Here is a 17,729-nt window from a genome sequence, read left to right as displayed (position 1 = left end):
GATTTTAAAAAGACTTGCATAATAGTAAGCAATCTTTTTTAGTAATTTACAGAAAAAATATTGCAAAGAACACAAATCGGAAAAATCACAACAATGAAAAAAATTGTATTGATTAAACACATCATCAAAATTTAGTGTGTTGCAAGAATATTCAACAAAACATATACAAATTTTATATGCACAAATTTTCCAATGAGAATCCAGTAGTAGATATCGCAGTATGAAGATACATTTCTTTCCTCGATAAAATTATGTTTTAATACAACAGAGTAACGAAGCAAAAATACATTTGTATTAAATATATTTTTTTAATTTTGCACAAGTTTCGAAAATTATATTAAATCATTGTAAAGAAATTTATAAATAGAAATCATTAATTTATTAATAACAATTTATATATTTATCTTCTTAATAACAATTTCTAAATTATTAACCTATGCTAATTACAATCTGGCTTTAATAAATCATTGTTGCAATCTTGTTCATATTAATACATTGCATGCAAGACAGATACATATGATGCCGATGCCTTTATAATCTAAAAGATAAAATTAAAAAATTACAGTATATAATACACAAATATGCGCATATAAAAAACTCATAAATTAATTGTAAGGAAAAATTAATCGAAAAATAAAATTTTTATTAATTATATAACAAAGACAAAAAACTTACACTCGCGAAAGTTTCCAAGGATAGAGTCATGATTTTCCCTGCTGTGATCACTAATCGCTTCTGTGATCTCAGTATCATGAATGATATAATCTTACCTTGATTTGACGGCATGTCGTACCACAGTGATTCGTATGCTGCATTGGAGACAGATTTACTCTAAAAACAATGCAAAAAAGTTTCTTGTCAAAAACGATAAAATATTTTGTTGTGCTTAAACGATTTCTTTATCTAAAAAACGCGGATTTTTTTCAAGCGTTATTAACATCATTAAAAGTATACGTTGCGTTAAAAAATTGTGTATGTGTATCTAAAATTATAATAAATTTTAAATATTTACTGACCTTAAAGCTAAGGTATTCTCCGGCTAAGCAAATGATAAAGGCCTCTATCGTTATAGCAACATAAGCTAAAATGGCTTTCAATAATACGAAGACACCGGTCTCATTATGAAAGGACTATTTCAAAAAGAAAAAAGAAATAAACAAATTGCAATATTAATCATTGCGTAATCCACGATAATACTCACAATTGTGATGACAAATCCTACGCAGCAAATAACTAAAGTATTCGCAGCAACTTGCATCAACGTGATAAAGGAGAAAAGTTTTACAATTTGTTCGGAAAACAAAATGACTCTGTTATGCCTCTCAATTAGCATTCCTAATGTAGAAGCGGAAGATCCACTATGAATACTTTTAGAAATATTTTTGAAGCCTTGACATATGATATCGATTTGACCGCTCACGTGAAACACCTATAATATATTTTTTCTTAAAAAGATCGTATTAAGAGTATCGTATTAAAAAGTAAAAGTTGCGCGACGATTTTTTTAGGATCTAAGTTCTCATCGTAAATTCTCTCACGTTGCACAATCTTGATAAAAAATAAAGATACGCAAATTTCAAGTGCGAGACTTACCAGACTAAAAATCAATCCGTTTACAATAGCGATCGCGAACGAATCTGACATCACATGTAAAAATAAGGCTAAGACAAGCAACTCGAAGATTGGCGATTGCTCCGTTTCAAAGGGAAATTGTGCCTTGACAGGAAATTGCAGCAAACTGTTATTGTAATCTTTTGTTAGATACACAAAACGAATCACGTAATCCCCCAAGAGGTAAAGTATTGCAGCAAATGTATTAAAACTCAACATAGCATTGAAACAAAAGTGCGATATACCGGCTTTAATTGTCATTATATTCTTATGTTGATCGATGTTGCTGCACTCGCGCCAGTCGTTATTCATTGCAGTCAAGAGTTGATGAAGAAGGCTGCAAATATTTTAATCGATCAGATATTTCAAAAGACGAGGAGACATTATCCTTTCTATGACTATGCACATTGATGTTCAAATTAAAATTGAAATGGTGGTATTAAATTTTGCTTCGCTTAAGAAAGGTCAGATTAACAATACACGTTGGAAAACTGCATCACATAATAAATGGAAAGATTAATCTTTTTACGATATCTTACCGACGATGCTTCCAAAGACTAGCCATCTTAATAAACATCAAACTGCTCTCTAAAGTCGAAGATAAGCCATCCACAAGATTTGAAAGCTCGCTAAGCTTAAAGTGCGAGAATACGTACAGATATTGAAAGTATTGTACAATCAGAATGCTCGACATAACAAGAAGCCAATTAACGGTGGAATATGGCACGTTGGGCCATACACCAAAACATCGAAGACCGATTTTCAGCCCCGGACTGATGGTACTCGAGACAATCATTCGTCAAGAATTTTAAAGACACGAGAAAATGATAAAGATCAATGTCGGCACATTTGTAAATGTGAACTGAGAGACAGCATCGTCCGTCTTTCCACGTGCACCCTCACGCGATGCATCCCCACTCAAGCAAATACGGATCAATCGCTATCATACGTTTCTGCGTAATTTAAGTTAAGATCGCCCTCATTATCCGTATAAACACCCCGTAATTCAACTGTAAGTCTAATAATGTGTATTTCGATATTAAAATAACACAAAGATATCGCGCGATGAATAGTTGGTTGTCCATATGTCACTTTTTTCTCAGCTTTTATCTTTGATAGCGCGATGCCATCAAGAAAGCGAACATCTATAGAATTTTTTTTTTTGTATCTTGAAGACAAATAAATGTAGCTCCATGGAACGATCGCAATTATTCGTTAAATATTTTAAACGAACGGACCTAAGTTGTGTTCGGAGCGTGCAATTACAAGTCTTAAAAGTAATATTGAATGAGAGGAGGATTGTATCTTTCCGACTGTACAATCAATTGCTTAATAAGCGGATAATTTTCTTTGATCATTGAAGGAATAAAACTTTTGCAGGACACGCATGTGGAAGGAAACTTAAAAGTAAAAAGAAAATGTGGATCAATTCGACATTTCATAGAAGCTTATAGTTACAGATGTATGTAACAAGATTATACAAGCACAAATTGCATATGGGCAAACATCCCAACAAGGATTCACTGGTAAATATATGTTTGATGCAGTCTAAAGATACATTTCTTTTTTTGTTAAAAACGTATTTTAATATATATAAAATAATAAAGCAAAAAGGAAAACATCAACTATATGCATTTGTATTAAATTTAATTTTACATTTGATAATGCGTTCATTTAAAAAATCAAGTTAAATCAACTTTAAAAGTAAAAAGAGATTTTTAAGGAACTATTACTTAATAATTAAATTATTATATATATATAATAACAAATATATAATATATATGTAAAAACAGTTTCTACATACTAATCATCTTACATTAATCACGCTATGATTTCAAAAAATATTTGTTAATATCAATACATTGCATGCAAAACAGATACGTATGATGCCGATGCTTTCATGATCTAAAGAGAAATAAAAAATTACATATATGTGATACGCAAATATGCGCACACGTAAAAGACAAATTAATTGTAAGCGAAAAATTAATTCTAAAAAAAATAAAGTTTTATAATGGTCATATGTCAAGCCTCAAAAACTTACGCTCGCAAAAGCTTCCAAGGATAGATTCATGATTTTCCCTGCTGTGATCGCTAGTCGCTTCTGTGATCTCAGTATCATGAATGATATAATCTTACCTTGATTTGATGGCATGTCGTACCACAGTGATTCGTATGCTGCATCGGAGATAGATTTACTCTAAAAACAATGCAAAAAGTTTTTGTCAAAAACGATAAAATATTTTTTTGTACTTAAACGATTTCTTTATCTGAAAAACGGATTTTTTTCTAGCATTATTAACATCGTTAAAATTATATGTCACGTTACAAAATTGTTTATCTACGATTATAATAAGTTTTAAATACTTACTGACCTTAAAGCTAAGGTATTCTCCGGCTAAACAAATGATAAAGGCCTCTATCATTATAGCAAAATAAGCCAAAATGGCTTTCAATAACACGAAGATACCGGTCTCATTATGAATTGACTATTTAATACATAAAAAAAAGAAATAAATGATTTATAATATCGATAATCACATCATTAACCACGGCAAACTCACAATTGTGATGACGAATCCTAAGCAGCAAATAATTAAGGTATTCGCAAAAACTTGCATCAATATGATAAAGGAGAATAGTTTTCCGATTTGTTCAGAAAATAAAACGACTCTGTTGTGTCTCTCGATTATCGATCCTAATGTAACTACGGAAGATCCATCAACATAAATATTCTCAGAAACAGTTTTGAAGCCTTGACATATGATATCTATTTGACCGCTTACGTGAAATACCTATAATATACCTAAATTTCTTCAAAGATTCGTATTAAGATAACTTTTATATACAAGAGGCATTTTCCCTATAAAAAAAAATATAAGCTTGTGACGTATAAAAAATAGACGTGATAATTTTGCACATAAAATTCAATTATTTAGTTATAAAATTTTTTCTAATGATGAGACATATAGTCTCGAATATAGATTATATATAGTACAATACCGCAATTCATATATAACAAAATCTTTATGAATTATGCAAAGTAAACTTTGTACGACGATTTTTTTCGGATCTAACAATAAGCTCTTATTGCAAGTTCTCCTGTTGTTACACAGTTTTCATAAAGAATAAAGATGCGATAATTTAAAGTGCGAGACTTACCAAACTAAAGATCAATCCATTTACAATAGCGATCGTGCACGAACCAACCATCACATGTAGAAATAAAGCTAAACCGAGCAACTCGAAAATCGGTGATTGCTCCGTTTCAAAGGGAAATTGTACCTTGATAGGAAATTGCCGCAAAGTATTATTGTAACCTTTTGTTAGATATGCAAAACGAATAGCGTAATCACCCAAAAGATAAAACACTCCAGCAAATGTATTAAAGTTCAGCATAGCATTGGAACAAAAATGCGATATACCGGCTTTAAGTGTCATTATATTTAAATACTGATCAACGTGGTTGCACTCGCGCCAATCATTATCCATTGCGACCAAAAGTTGATGAAAAACTCTGCAAGTATATTAATCGATCAGATATTTATCTGAATTCTGATATTTATTAGAAAGCACAGAGACATTATCCCTTCTACGTAAAAATATACACTGATGTACAAACTAAAATTTAAATGATGGCATCTAAATACCATAAATCACACATACACTCCGTTTAAAAAAGATCAGGTTAAAAGACAGTTCAGATTAATCTTCCTGCGATATCTTACCGACGATGTTTCCAAAGACTAGCCACCTTAATAAACATCAAACTGCTCTCTAAAGTCGAAGATAAGCCATCCACGAGATTTGAGAGTTCGCTAAGCTTAAAGTGCGAGAATACGTACAGATACTGAAAGTATTGTACGATCAAAGTACTTGACATAACAATGACACAATAAACGGTAGAATGTGGCATGTCCGGCCATACACCAAGGCACCGAAGGCCGATTTTCAGCGCCGGACTGATGGTAGTTGTCGCTATCATTCGTCAACAGTTTTGTGAACGCGATGAAGTAAAAATCAGTATCGGCGATACATTTGTCCGAGTATGAGACAGAACTGAGAAAGCTTTATCCAAGTGCATCCCCACACGGTGCATCCCCACTCAAGTAAATATGGATCAATCGCTATTATACGTCGCGTAATAAGTCGAAATACAGCTCATTATACCAGCATGATAATACTTTATCCTATAATTCTATTGTGAATAATAATGTGCAAGTACCCTTATATGAAGAAGCAAAGATATTGCGAATAAATTGTCAGGTTTTTTATCATTTCTCCTGTCTTATTGTACGATACGTTTATGTCGACAGCAAATGTTCGTCGCATTTTCTGCGCGAAGATTGTTTAATGACAGTTTGATTGGACGATTGTATTAAATATTCTAAACGAACGAAACTAAATTATAGCAAGTTTTTTTTTTTTAAAGATAAGTAAGAGAAGAACTTTGTATTTTTGTGTCTAAATTCGATTCGCGCAACGGCGAGTATTTTTCTTAAATAATCCAAGGAACTTTATTATGCCGAACATGCAATGTGGAAAGAGTTTTAAATATAGAAAGTTTGAATCATTTGATCAAATTAGAGAAGTTTAGTAGCAAGCACACGCAACAAAATAAATGTGATGTACAAATTAGGTACGTTCAGATCTTTCAATGAAGACTCAATAGTCATGATGTAATACTAATTTTTGTATGTTATTAATATAAAAAATCGTTTAATAACAGATAATTTTTAATTATATAAATTTTTTGCATATAAATATTGATACAAGTATTTTGTTGGATTAAAACTTTGATTTTTAGTTCCACATTTCAAGGCTGAAGTAGATTCGTCCATCTATTAATTTTATTAATTCTTATTGCTTTATCAATACTTTACATGTGATTAATTGACGAAAGAAATTCGTTATCATGAGTAAATTATTTTTAATTTCAATACATAGCGTGTAATACCGAAATGTACGACATCGAAGCTTTCATGACCTAAAAAAATTATTCTTACACAAATTTTCAGTCAGAGAATGTTTCAACATCTATATATGTCTTATTAATGTGATATATACATATGCGGGTACATTTTACAATATTCATGATTATTGGATTTATATGAAATGTATCTCTATATTATTTTTTTAATTATTTGATATTTAAAATTGACAAAAATCTTACAGTCGTAAAACCTTCCAAAGTCATATCCATGACTTTTCCAGCTGTGATACTCAATCGTTTTTGAGATCTGACGATTATCAACAGTAAAACCTGGCATTCGCTGGTGGACAATTCGTACCAAATTGCCTCATATGCCGCATCGCCAATAGATCTGCTCTGAAGAAGAAAAAGGAGTTACGGATCAAAATGTTGTACGACAATAGATACATCGCGCTAAATACAAGAAACATGCAACCACACAGTTTTGGCATTATATCGTAAAATTAACAAATATTTTTATTTATGTGTTACAGAGAACATATATAACACTCGCAACCGTTAAAAGCAAGAGAATAGTACTAACCTTAGAGCTCAGATATTCGCCAGCAAAACAGAAAACGAATGCTTCTAACGTTACAGCGACATACGGAATAATGGACTGTATTAGTATTCCGAATTTACCTTCTATGTCTGTGCCTAGAGACTGCATAATGGTACGTTAAATTATATTAATCAAGAAAATTCGCGCATATAATTATGTTTTTAATTATTGGTTTAATATTCTACATATATTTAAAACTGCAGAAATATAATTTCAATACCAAAAGAACAAAATAATGCATTATTCTCTAAAATGGTGTTGTTACTATAAATATTACATGAGATTTCTCTCTCCTCGGAATTACTTCGTGTAAAAATCATTTTATTATTTTTGTTCCGAGTAGTTTCGAGGCGATCATAAATAAAGTAACAACGTAAATTAATTTAATGAAATAATCGCCGCGTAATTTGGAAGCAAATTGTTTCTCAAAAAACTGATTGCTTTCTCGCTATAAGCGAAGCAGCTTTACTCACTATTACGATCATGACTCCGATAGTGCAGATAACTATGGTATTCCATACAAATTGTATCAGTGCAACGAAAGAAAAAAAGTTGTTGATATTGTTGGATAGAGATATGATTTTTTGATGCCTTTTGATGAGCGATCTTGTGGCCGATGGATGAGATTTTCTCGTGGAGGAAATTTCTCTCAATCCCTGACACATAATATCGATCTGGCCGCTCACGTGAAGTACCTCAAAGTAAAAGAACTAAGGTTTTAAGAAAAGCTCACGAAATTTAAAAAACATGCTATTGATAGATCACACAACAACACACGTTTTAATGAACTTCGTGAAAATAATTATCTAATGATTTTAAGCAGTTTTACATTTTCTTTGATTTACCAGTGCCAGGATCAGAGAGTTCAGCATCGCGATTACAGTCGCCGTCTCCCATACGTGAAAGAAGCATCCTAGAAGGATGAGCTCGAAAATTGGCGAGTCGGTGGCACGACCGAACGGAAACTGCATTTGTACCGGAAACTCCCGGGGCCCTCCGTCGGCGGAGATCGTGCGATGACTCAAGTAACTGCCCACAAAATAGAAGATAGCGGACATACTATTCAGGGTCATCATAGCTTTAAAACATCGATGCGCCAGATTAGCCTTGCTTGTCATCACGGACACGTGCGAATCCGTGGTGCGATTGTTCCAGTCATCTTCCATCGCGTCCAAGATATCCGAGAATATTCTGCAATCGATCTCACTCGTTTCCGCTAATACGATCTATAGATCACGACACGCCAATCGCGGCCCTTACCGTCGATTGTACCAGAGGCTCAGCAGCTTCAAAAACGTCAGAGTGTAATCTAGAGTGACGCTCAGACCATCCATCAGTTTGGAAAAATCGTTCGTGTCCAGATGCGCGAGAACGTACGAGTATTGAAAGTACTGCATGGCGACAAGAGTAGCCATGTAAAAGAGCCAGAGAAGCGTCCCGTATGAGGAGCCAGGCCACAAGCCGATGAAATCAAGACCGATCTTTAGCGACAGACTTATAGTGCTCATCGACATAATTACGGTTTACGCATTTATCGAACTGTGCGCTCTTGTCGCTCTCAATCTCAATTGAATCGGAAAAAAACCTCACATGACAAAGAAAAGAGCGCAACGTTTTTTTCTTAATACTACTACCTCAAGCGGAGTTGGTAATTTCACAGAGAGCAAAACTATACATCGTAATTAACTATCGCGCGACACGAAAATGTCATATGCACGACGAACTAAGTTGCGATGACAGATGATTACAGGTTTCCTCGCGCTCGAAAAAAAGTGCACACGTGGAAAATATCAATCATAAATTCTAACTAAACGCAAAGTAATATCTCATTTTCTTTAAAAATGCAATTGCAGCTTTCCGATATGCGTCGCTACATAGGAAAAAAGACAATTACAAATATATCTGAAAATTAGAGTTGAGAAAAATGGTCAATTGATAAAATGACATATTAATTGGTTAAATATTAGCTCCACATATTAGCGAAGAAGAAAAATATCGTTGTCAGCGCAGAGAAATTGATGAGAAAACAGGAGTTATACCTTTTAGTCTAAAGCTTATAAGCAAATATATAGTAAGTAAAAATACATTGTGTGTGCGTGCGTATGTGTTTGTGGGTAATTGTATATTTTTAATATTATTAATTAAAGTATGTATAGATACTTTAATTAATAATTTTGATAACTCTGTTGGGTCTTCTTCTAAAAATTTGCAACAATTTGTGCTCGATAGAAAAATATATCTGTTTCATAAAATCTCATTTGTGATCACAACATAATATTTCTCAGTAAAATTTATTGAGGAGATTTATAATTTCCTATTTTACTTGCGTTTGATTAAAAAGAAAAGCAACATAATATAAAGATATTACAAGTTGATCAACGATTATTGAAAATTGAAGAAGAAATGCAAAATTAATATTAATTATCTCTTTATCTATAATTTGTCTTTCTACAAATATATATCACTACTCTATTCGCAATAATTCGATAATATACATATATGACCAGCATACATTTTGGTAGAAGTTTCAGTACATCGCGTGCAAAACCGAAATGTATGAAGCTGAAGCTTTCATGACCTAAGAAAAGTGTGTTGTTATGAAGATAAAAGTACTCTAAGAGAAGTAATTCTTCAAAGTCTAAATATCATTAACGCGAGACATTTTCTTATAAATCATGTTAAGTATTGTCTCTTGCAATATTGTTCGACAATCATGATATATTATTGAAAAAATATGGTACGATATCATGCAACAAACTTACAGTAGTGAAACTTTCCAACGTGAGATCCATAACTTTCCCGGCCGTGATCGTCAAACGTTTTTGCGATCTCAGGATCAGGAATAATAAAATTCGGCATTCGCTGGTAGATAAATCATACCAAACTGCCTCATACGCCGCATCGCCAATGGACCTACTCTGGAAAAGAGAGAAAGGCTATAGATTATTCTAAATAGATGCAATCTGGATACACCTGGATAGATGCAAACACACCAGTTACACCTGGTCTAATATGATAGAGGCAAAAGCAATATGCTAACCTTGGTGCTTAAATACTCGCCGGCGAAGCAAAAGACGAAAGCTTCTATAGTTACTGCGATATATGGCATCATAAATTGTATAAAAACTCCGGATTTACTCTCCATATTTTTATCTAAAGACTACATAATGGAATATTAAAATTAATTTTTAAAGCTTTTAATATATGTATAAAGTTACAGCCACTTTTGAAAAAATACTGTTTTCAAAATATTGTTATATTAAATAGCACAAGACATAATTTCATTCGCTTTGAAACTTGCGTTAAAAATATTTAATTAAACGAATTTTATTTTTTTATATGTTATGTAAAAAATATTTTTAGTGGGATCAAATTAACATAATAATAATTCTGCATAATTTTAAAATGTTCTTTTTTCTTTCAGATCCTGTGAGAAATATGTTGAGCGATATATATTACTATTATATAGATTAACTAAAGTATAATCTTACTCACTATCACAACCATGAATCCTAAACAGCAGATAACAAAGCTGTTCCATATGAATTGTAACAGAGCAATGAACGAAAAATAGTTCTCGATATTATTCGACAATGATATAATCTTCTGATGTCTCTCGACGAGCGACTTGGTGGAGAACATCTTAGAATTGAATGTGGGAGGAATCTCTTTCAATTCTTGACACATGATATCAATTTGTCCGCTTACATGAAGTACCTCAAAAGTAAAAAAAAAAAAATAAGCAACGCGTTCAAGCAAGATTTGACGAGAACTTTAATTAATTCGTCAGAGAAAATTTTAAATATTATCGCGAGACTAACATCTTATCTGATATGTATGTTACACTTAACTAAGAAATGTAATCGTTTCTATCCTCAACTTACCAGCGTTAAGATCAAGGAGTTCAATGTCGCGATCACGGTCGCCGTTTCTAATACATGAAAGAACAATCCCAGGACGACAAACTCGAAAACCGGCGTCTCGTGGGCTTCGAACGGGAACTGTATCTGTATCGGAAAATCCCGATGTTGTCCATCCTTGGAAACTGTACGGCGACGTACGTGGCTATCGATGAAATAGAGAACGGTGGCGACGGCGTTGACGGATATTATGGCGTTGGAGCAACGATGCGCCAGATTAGCCTTGTCCATCATCACGCACTCGCGCAAATCGGTCGCGCGGTCTTTCCAATCGTTGTCCATCGCGACCAGAATATCCGCGAATAATCTACAATTTGATTTCTCGAAGATCTCACGAGATGATTGAACTCTCTTGAGAGTTCAATCGTGCGGATTAATTGTCGAAATAGTCTTACCGGCGATTAAACCAGAGACTGATCAGCTTCAGGATCGTCAGAGTGTAATCCAGAGTGAGGCCCAGACCGTCCATCAGTTTGGTCAGATCGCCGAAGTCCAGATGCGCGTAGACGTACGAGTATTGAAAATACTGCATCGTTACGAGGGTCGTCATGTAAAAGAGCCAGCAAAACGTCCCGTACGAGGAACCGGGCCACATGCCGATCGCACCGAGACCGATTTTCAGCAACGGGCTTACAGTACTCATCGACATAGCTACGCGTAACGTTGCATTGAACCATAACTTTGATCGACTCTACACTTTGTTTCCTCCCGACAAAGTGAACGGCGACAGATTGATGCCTCGATTTTTCAAATACACGATTGAATCTTATAGTTTTACTTTGTAATACGCTCCCCTCCTCGGCGTCGCAGAAAAACAATTTTACGAGTTAAAACTACCACGGTGTGTTGGCAACGATCAATCGCAATTACGTAATCATGCAATATAAACCGTAGAACGACGAGCTAAATTGCGATAATAGATCAATGATTATGGTTTTTGCACGCTAAAAAGATATACGTGTATCTTTATACGAATAACCGTCTTCCATCATTATTAATAAACTTACAATTTAAAAAATGGCGTTAAAAAAAGAAAGATCTTATATTCTTGATGGATCTGAAAATTGAAACTGCCATACGATAAATTATGCAACTGACGTACAGCATTGTTATCGAAATATTCTAAACATAATTAATCGTAATTATCTTATCCAATAGCACGCTTATAGCTCTATTAGTTAAAAAAGAAAATGCAATTATGTTCGCCTTTGAGTGAACATTTTACTTTTATAAAATAACATGTAATTGCTTTAGAATTGTACATTATTGTCTCTTAAAAGGCGGTTTCATATCCATTTAATAAGTTTCTTTTAAAAAATTATGCACAAAGTCTTAATAAAAACATGACATTTAGTCGCGAATGCAAGGCGAAAAAAAGCAAAAAACGTTTATTATAGCTGGACATTGAATACGTTTGTAATACATACAATCGATCCCGCCAGTTTCCTTTACCTTTCAGTCTCATCCTCTCGCTCATGTACTCCCACCTCCCATTTCGATAAAATACAAAAGCTTTCGGTATATTACACAAAAGCGGGCAAACACATTCTTCCGTGTCGTTGAACTGCGTAAAGCTGTATAAAAATGTAAGTCATTTTGAATCATACAAACTGTGTTTTACTTTTGTTGTCGATTTTTAAATATACGTTGAATCGACGAAAATCGATATAAAAATCTTAACATCTCTCTTTATAAAATGAGACTATCTTTTTAAAAGAGATTTGCATATCAATTCTGATTTATGCTACAAAAACTCAAGCAACAATAAACAATAGAAATAAGAAATTGTTTTAAATTGCAACGCGAATAGTTAAACCAGCATGCAATATATATAATTATTAAAATATTAATTAAATATTAATATAAGAAAAAAGGAAATTGTCAATAAAAAATTGAGATGCAATATCTAAAGCTTTGAAAAAACACTCATAAAAATGTATTTAATGAGTGCAGACGTACCTTTCAAATTACAATAAATTATATACGTTCATACATCTTCTTAAAAGATTTGCAATATTTTTATTAACGGTACATTGAAAATGGAAACACAGAAAGCTGAGACAAAAAAAAAATTTATATTTTATAAAGAAAATAATTGTTATCACAGACAAAGAATAATTATCTATTTTTAAAAATGTATAAGAGAGATAATCTACAATAAAAATATTTTATATTTCGTAACTTGTTTAATCACATTTGACTAACAATAATGACTTGCTAAACTATTGCAGTCAAGTCAATAAAGAATATGCACATACAGCAATCAACATTGCTCTAAACTTAGTACATTGCATTTAATACTGATATGTAAGAAGCTGATGCTTTCATAATCTAAAAAGTTGCGTGTAATTAATGCAATATATTAAAAGAATTAAGAAATATATCTATAGAACGTAATATCTTACACTTGCAAATCCATCCAACGTCAAATCAATGAATTTTCCTGCAGTAATCGTTAATCGCTTTTGACATCTTAACATCATGAACAATAAAATACGACTGTCATTTGGAGGTATATTGTACCAAAATGACTCGTATACTGCATCGCTAAGTGACATACTCTGAAAGCAGTACAATAATAATGAAACATTTAAAAATTACTTCATTTATTATTCAAAAAAGAGGCATTTTTGGTCCAATAATCTTAATCTTATACATAAAATATAGCTCATAATAATAAAATAAGTAACGTAAATTGAAAAGAATGAATATTCAGCAAGTTCTCTTAGTAAGAGCTCTTTTGCATACCTTGGCACTTAAAAATTCTCCAGCAAAGCAAAATATGAAAGCTTCTAGAGTTATTGCAAAATAATAACTAACAGATTTGATCAAAGATGATATATCTTTGTTGGTATTAAGGGTCTACAATAAAACAAGTAAGAAATAATCTTTTTTCAAAATGTGAAAAAGAACAACCAACAACATTACTCACAATTATAATCGAGAAACCAGTGCAACAAATAACCAATGTATTCCATAGAAGTTGCATTAGCGCAATTTGAGTATAAAGATTTTCAATATTTTCCGATAAAGCAATGATCCTTTGATGTTTACAAATGAGATCTCTGATAATAATTAAAAATGTGCTACGATCGTATTTGTCTTTGGAAATTTTGGCTAAATCTTGTCGCATAATATCAATTTGACCGCTTACATGAAGTATCTAGAAATTCGAAATAATTTATTTGAAGCAATATTGTAAGTAAATGTCTTACTATTCATTTTATATCAAGCGGACATATTATAGTTGCAATTTTTAATCTCCGTAAGAACAATTATTGTAAACGTACCAATGTGACAAGCAATGCATTCATCAAACCAACCACAGAAGCCATGCTCAAATCATAGACAAATTGTCCAATTAGAAAACACTCAAAAATTGGTGATTCGCTGACTTCGAAGGGAAATTCCATTTTTAAAGGGAGTTCTCGAGAACTATTGTCAATTCGATTGGCATCGTTCATCGATTGGAGCAAATGCTCGCCAATCGAAAGAAAAAATGCGCCGATACCATTGATAATGAATACTATGTTAGAAAAACGACGCGACAGATCCGCCATAGTCGTCATCGTAGATACATACGAACCATTGATAATGCAATCTCTCCAATCTTGCTCCATATCTTTCACAATACGATAAAATATCCTGCAGATAGCAATGTATATCGAGTACTCTGCATGTATTAATATATGTATATTTCGCCTGTGTTACGAGCGATGAAGAAAATTTGCATGTGTAACTTTAAAAGGTAATAATGAATATTTTTGTATTTTTATTCATGTCTTGTGTGTGTGCGTCAACATTAATAGTAACTTTAATTTCAACAGCACCGGTTACAGTCTACATCATTTGCTTTACAAAAGAACACGTCTTACCGGCGATTCCACCATAAAACTAGAAGTTTGAAAAAGGCGAGAGTATATGCCAAAGTCAGACTAAGACAGTCCATAAGAAGCCAGATATCGTTTAAATCAAGATGTTCAAGCACATACGCATATTGATAATATTGCACTATTACTATGGACGTCATGTAACTAAACCAATAAAAAGTTGCGTAAGTCGAATTCGGCCACAAACCGATGAAACGGAGACCGATCTCCACCGAGCGACTGATGGTGTTGACACGTTTCATCGTTCTTTGTTAAACACTAAACTATCAACAATTCGTGACAAATCCACAAAAAAATTCGAATTCAATGCGAATAAAGCACATGTGCATATTTTTCAATATGTTCTGCATGTTAGCTAAAGCATTAAATAATCTTAGCAAAAACGATAAAACGCAAGCTACTCTGAACGTAATCAATCGTAATTACCTTATATATTCTTCATCGCATTAGATCTCTGTCTACAGTTTTATAATTCTACCGATTAAAAGATAAATAAGAAAAAGAATATAATTGCATTCGCTTTAGCTCCGATTCAGTGAATATAATCATATTGTCCAACAAAGTTTAATTGTTTTAATACGTTTTTTATTGTATATTCTGTCTTGAAAAACAACTTCATGTCCACTTACGTATCTATATCCACCAGAAAAAATTATGCACAACGTCAAGTAAAAATGTTGATATCTGCGAGACGTAAATACAAGATAGCAAAAAGTGAAGAACGTTTGTTATAGCAAGACATTAAATATGTTTGCTACATAATCGATTTCGTCAATTCTTTACGTCTTTCGTTCATGTTCTCTCATTTTCATTTCAAGCAAAGACTTCAAAGTTATGATGGTATAAAATATATATCGTACCGACAAACTGCAATAATAATAGATAATGGTAAATATAAACATTTAAAAAATTAGAAAAATAACACTCAATACATTGTTAGAATAATAATCAAGTATTTCTATTAATTGAAAAAGGGGAAATTATTGTTTTAGAATTCAACGGAGCAATAGATAGAACTTTGAACAATAGCTTTATAAGCATAGTATATTCAATAAAGGTGAACACAAACCTTTGAAACTATTATAAGATGTGTGTTCTCTTCCGTACAATTCCTTTAAATCTGCAACATTTTTGTTAATAATTTATTGGAAAAGAAAGCATAAAAAATTGAGATAAAGAAAATTTTATACAAACTTTCGAAGAGAGAGAGTATAAAAGATTAATTATCACAAACAAAGAAAAATTATACACTGAATCTGTAAGAAATATTTTATACTAAAATAAATTTTAGATCTTATAACTTTTTTGGCATAATTTCATTAGTTCAACGATAATGATTGCCTGATAAAATTGTTGTAACTGAGCCAATAGTAAATATAATAGTCAGCAATTGATCGTCCTAAAGTCAATACATTGCATTTAATACTGATACATAAGAAGCTGATGCCTTCATAATCTAAAAAATTGCGCATAAATTAAAATATATAATTGACTCAACAAATATTAGAAAAATGAAATGTTTGTAAAAGTATGACGTCTTACGCTTGTGAATCCTTCCAAAGTTAAATCGACTACTTTTCCTGCAGTGATCGTTAATCGCTTTTGCGATCTTAATATCACGAATAATAAAATACGGCTGTCGGACGGTGGCATATTGTACCAAAGTGAGTTGTACACCGCATCGCTAATCGACTTACTCTAGGATTAGAACAAAATTCCTAATTTGAAACACGCAAATAACAAATTCAGAAATGTTTCTTGTTGTTCAAAGAATGCGCCTTTTAACTTTCTATATTTTTTATGGCAAAAATTGATTTTTGAATTTAAAATATGACAGAAAAAAAGACAAATAATCACGCGCGATGATTGCCTTTATATCATTCACAAACCTTGGCACTTAAAAATTCTCCAGCAAAGCAGAGTATAAAAACTTCTAGAGTTATTGCAATATAAAAGCTCACAGACTTAATTGACGTCGTCGCACCTTCGTCGGTGCCTATGCTCTGCAACATAAAACGAAGAAAAATTATTTCCCATCAAAAATGAAATTTCTTACCAATTGTTACTTACAATTATAATTACAAAACCAGTGCAGCAGATAACCAAAGTATTCCACAGGAGTTGCATTAAAGCAATATAAGAAAATAAATTTTCGATATTTTCTGATAAAGTAATAATCTTCTGATGTTTGCAAATAAGATTTTTAATAACGATTAAGGATGTATTGGGATCGTATTTGCTGGTGGAAATTTCACTTATGACTTGCCGCATAATATCAATTTGACCACTTACGTGAAGTATCTATAGAAAAAACTAATATTATTCAAAGCCCAAGATCTTTCCTTTAATTAGATGCAAACGCATCGAACAGATGACAGAATACAGTTATATTGATAAGCAATAAACTATAAAGGATGATTAAATATTACAATATTTTTTTTGCAGATTCATGAAACTTACCAGTGATACTAGTAATGCATTCACCATACCAACTATAGAAGCCAGCAACAATTCGTAGAGAAATTGTCCGATCAGAAAACACTCGAAGATGGGCGATTCGCTAACGTCGAATGGAAACTCCATCTTTATGGGGAGTACTCGAGAATTATTATCAACACGATTAGCATCGTTCAACGACTGAAGCATATGTTCGCCGATCGAAAGGAAAAAGGCAGCTAGGGCATTGATGCTGATCATCACGCTGGAGCAACGTCGCGACAAATCCGCTACGCTAATCATCGTAGATGCGTACGAATCATTGACACCGCACTCTT

General features: G+C 32.6%; 4 protein-coding genes across 4 annotated transcripts in view; all 4 read right to left on the bottom strand.

Moving 5' to 3' along the window:
• The window catches only part of LOC115235735, an 18,152-nt gene extending 6,422 nt beyond the window's left edge, over positions 1–11,730 (bottom strand). The window contains exons 1-16 of the mRNA XM_029807682.1: positions 11,461–11,730; positions 11,030–11,372; positions 10,641–10,862; positions 10,186–10,305; positions 9,908–10,063; positions 7,619–7,840; positions 7,128–7,247; positions 6,785–6,940; positions 4,176–4,406; positions 3,987–4,100; positions 3,656–3,811; positions 2,151–2,398; positions 1,594–1,948; positions 1,202–1,429; positions 1,017–1,130; positions 650–831 (exon numbers count right to left, since the gene is read on the bottom strand). Coding sequence (XP_029663542.1) covers positions 650–831; positions 1,017–1,130; positions 1,202–1,429; positions 1,594–1,948; positions 2,151–2,398; positions 3,656–3,811; positions 3,987–4,100; positions 4,176–4,406; positions 6,785–6,940; positions 7,128–7,247; positions 7,619–7,840; positions 9,908–10,063; positions 10,186–10,305; positions 10,641–10,862; positions 11,030–11,372; positions 11,461–11,714 — 3,221 coding nt within the window. The 5' untranslated portion in view covers positions 11,715–11,730. The remainder of the gene's footprint in view (positions 1–649; positions 832–1,016; positions 1,131–1,201; positions 1,430–1,593; positions 1,949–2,150; positions 2,399–3,655; positions 3,812–3,986; positions 4,101–4,175; positions 4,407–6,784; positions 6,941–7,127; positions 7,248–7,618; positions 7,841–9,907; positions 10,064–10,185; positions 10,306–10,640; positions 10,863–11,029; positions 11,373–11,460) is intronic.
• On the bottom strand, positions 4,605–5,596 carry LOC115235718. The gene is made up of 2 exons (XM_029807663.1): positions 5,340–5,596; positions 4,605–5,128 (listed from the first exon to the last, which is right to left on the bottom strand). Exons 1-2 carry the CDS (start codon positions 5,594–5,596, stop codon positions 4,756–4,758), a joined length of 630 nt encoding a protein of 209 aa, XP_029663523.1. The 3' UTR covers positions 4,605–4,755.
• Positions 11,731–13,345: 1,615 nt separating the features above from the next.
• On the bottom strand, positions 13,346–15,197 carry LOC115235715 (odorant receptor 82a-like). Its single transcript, XM_029807661.1, has 6 exons — positions 14,941–15,197; positions 14,356–14,710; positions 13,998–14,228; positions 13,814–13,927; positions 13,471–13,626; positions 13,346–13,396 (listed from the first exon to the last, which is right to left on the bottom strand). The coding sequence occupies exons 1-6, from the start codon at positions 15,195–15,197 to the stop codon at positions 13,346–13,348; spliced, it is 1,164 nt and encodes a 387-aa protein (XP_029663521.1).
• A 1,007-nt stretch (positions 15,198–16,204) lies between these two features.
• The window catches only part of LOC115235734, a 6,101-nt gene continuing 4,576 nt past the window's right edge, over positions 16,205–17,729 (bottom strand). The window contains exons 10-14 of the mRNA XM_029807681.1: positions 17,416–17,729; positions 17,026–17,256; positions 16,845–16,958; positions 16,498–16,653; positions 16,205–16,411 (exon numbers count right to left, since the gene is read on the bottom strand). The exon at positions 17,416–17,729 is cut by the window's right edge and continues 4 nt beyond it. Coding sequence (XP_029663541.1) covers positions 16,361–16,411; positions 16,498–16,653; positions 16,845–16,958; positions 17,026–17,256; positions 17,416–17,729 — 866 coding nt within the window. The 3' untranslated portion in view covers positions 16,205–16,360. The remainder of the gene's footprint in view (positions 16,412–16,497; positions 16,654–16,844; positions 16,959–17,025; positions 17,257–17,415) is intronic.

The sequence above is a fragment of the Formica exsecta genome, unplaced genomic scaffold (assembly GCF_003651465.1).
Source record: "Formica exsecta isolate Colony F162 unplaced genomic scaffold, ASM365146v1 scaffold233, whole genome shotgun sequence".
Lineage (NCBI taxonomy): Eukaryota > Metazoa > Arthropoda > Insecta > Hymenoptera > Formicidae > Formica > Formica exsecta.
The sequence above is the reverse complement of the archived record's forward strand: the minus strand, read 5'-3'. Positions and strand labels throughout refer to the sequence as shown.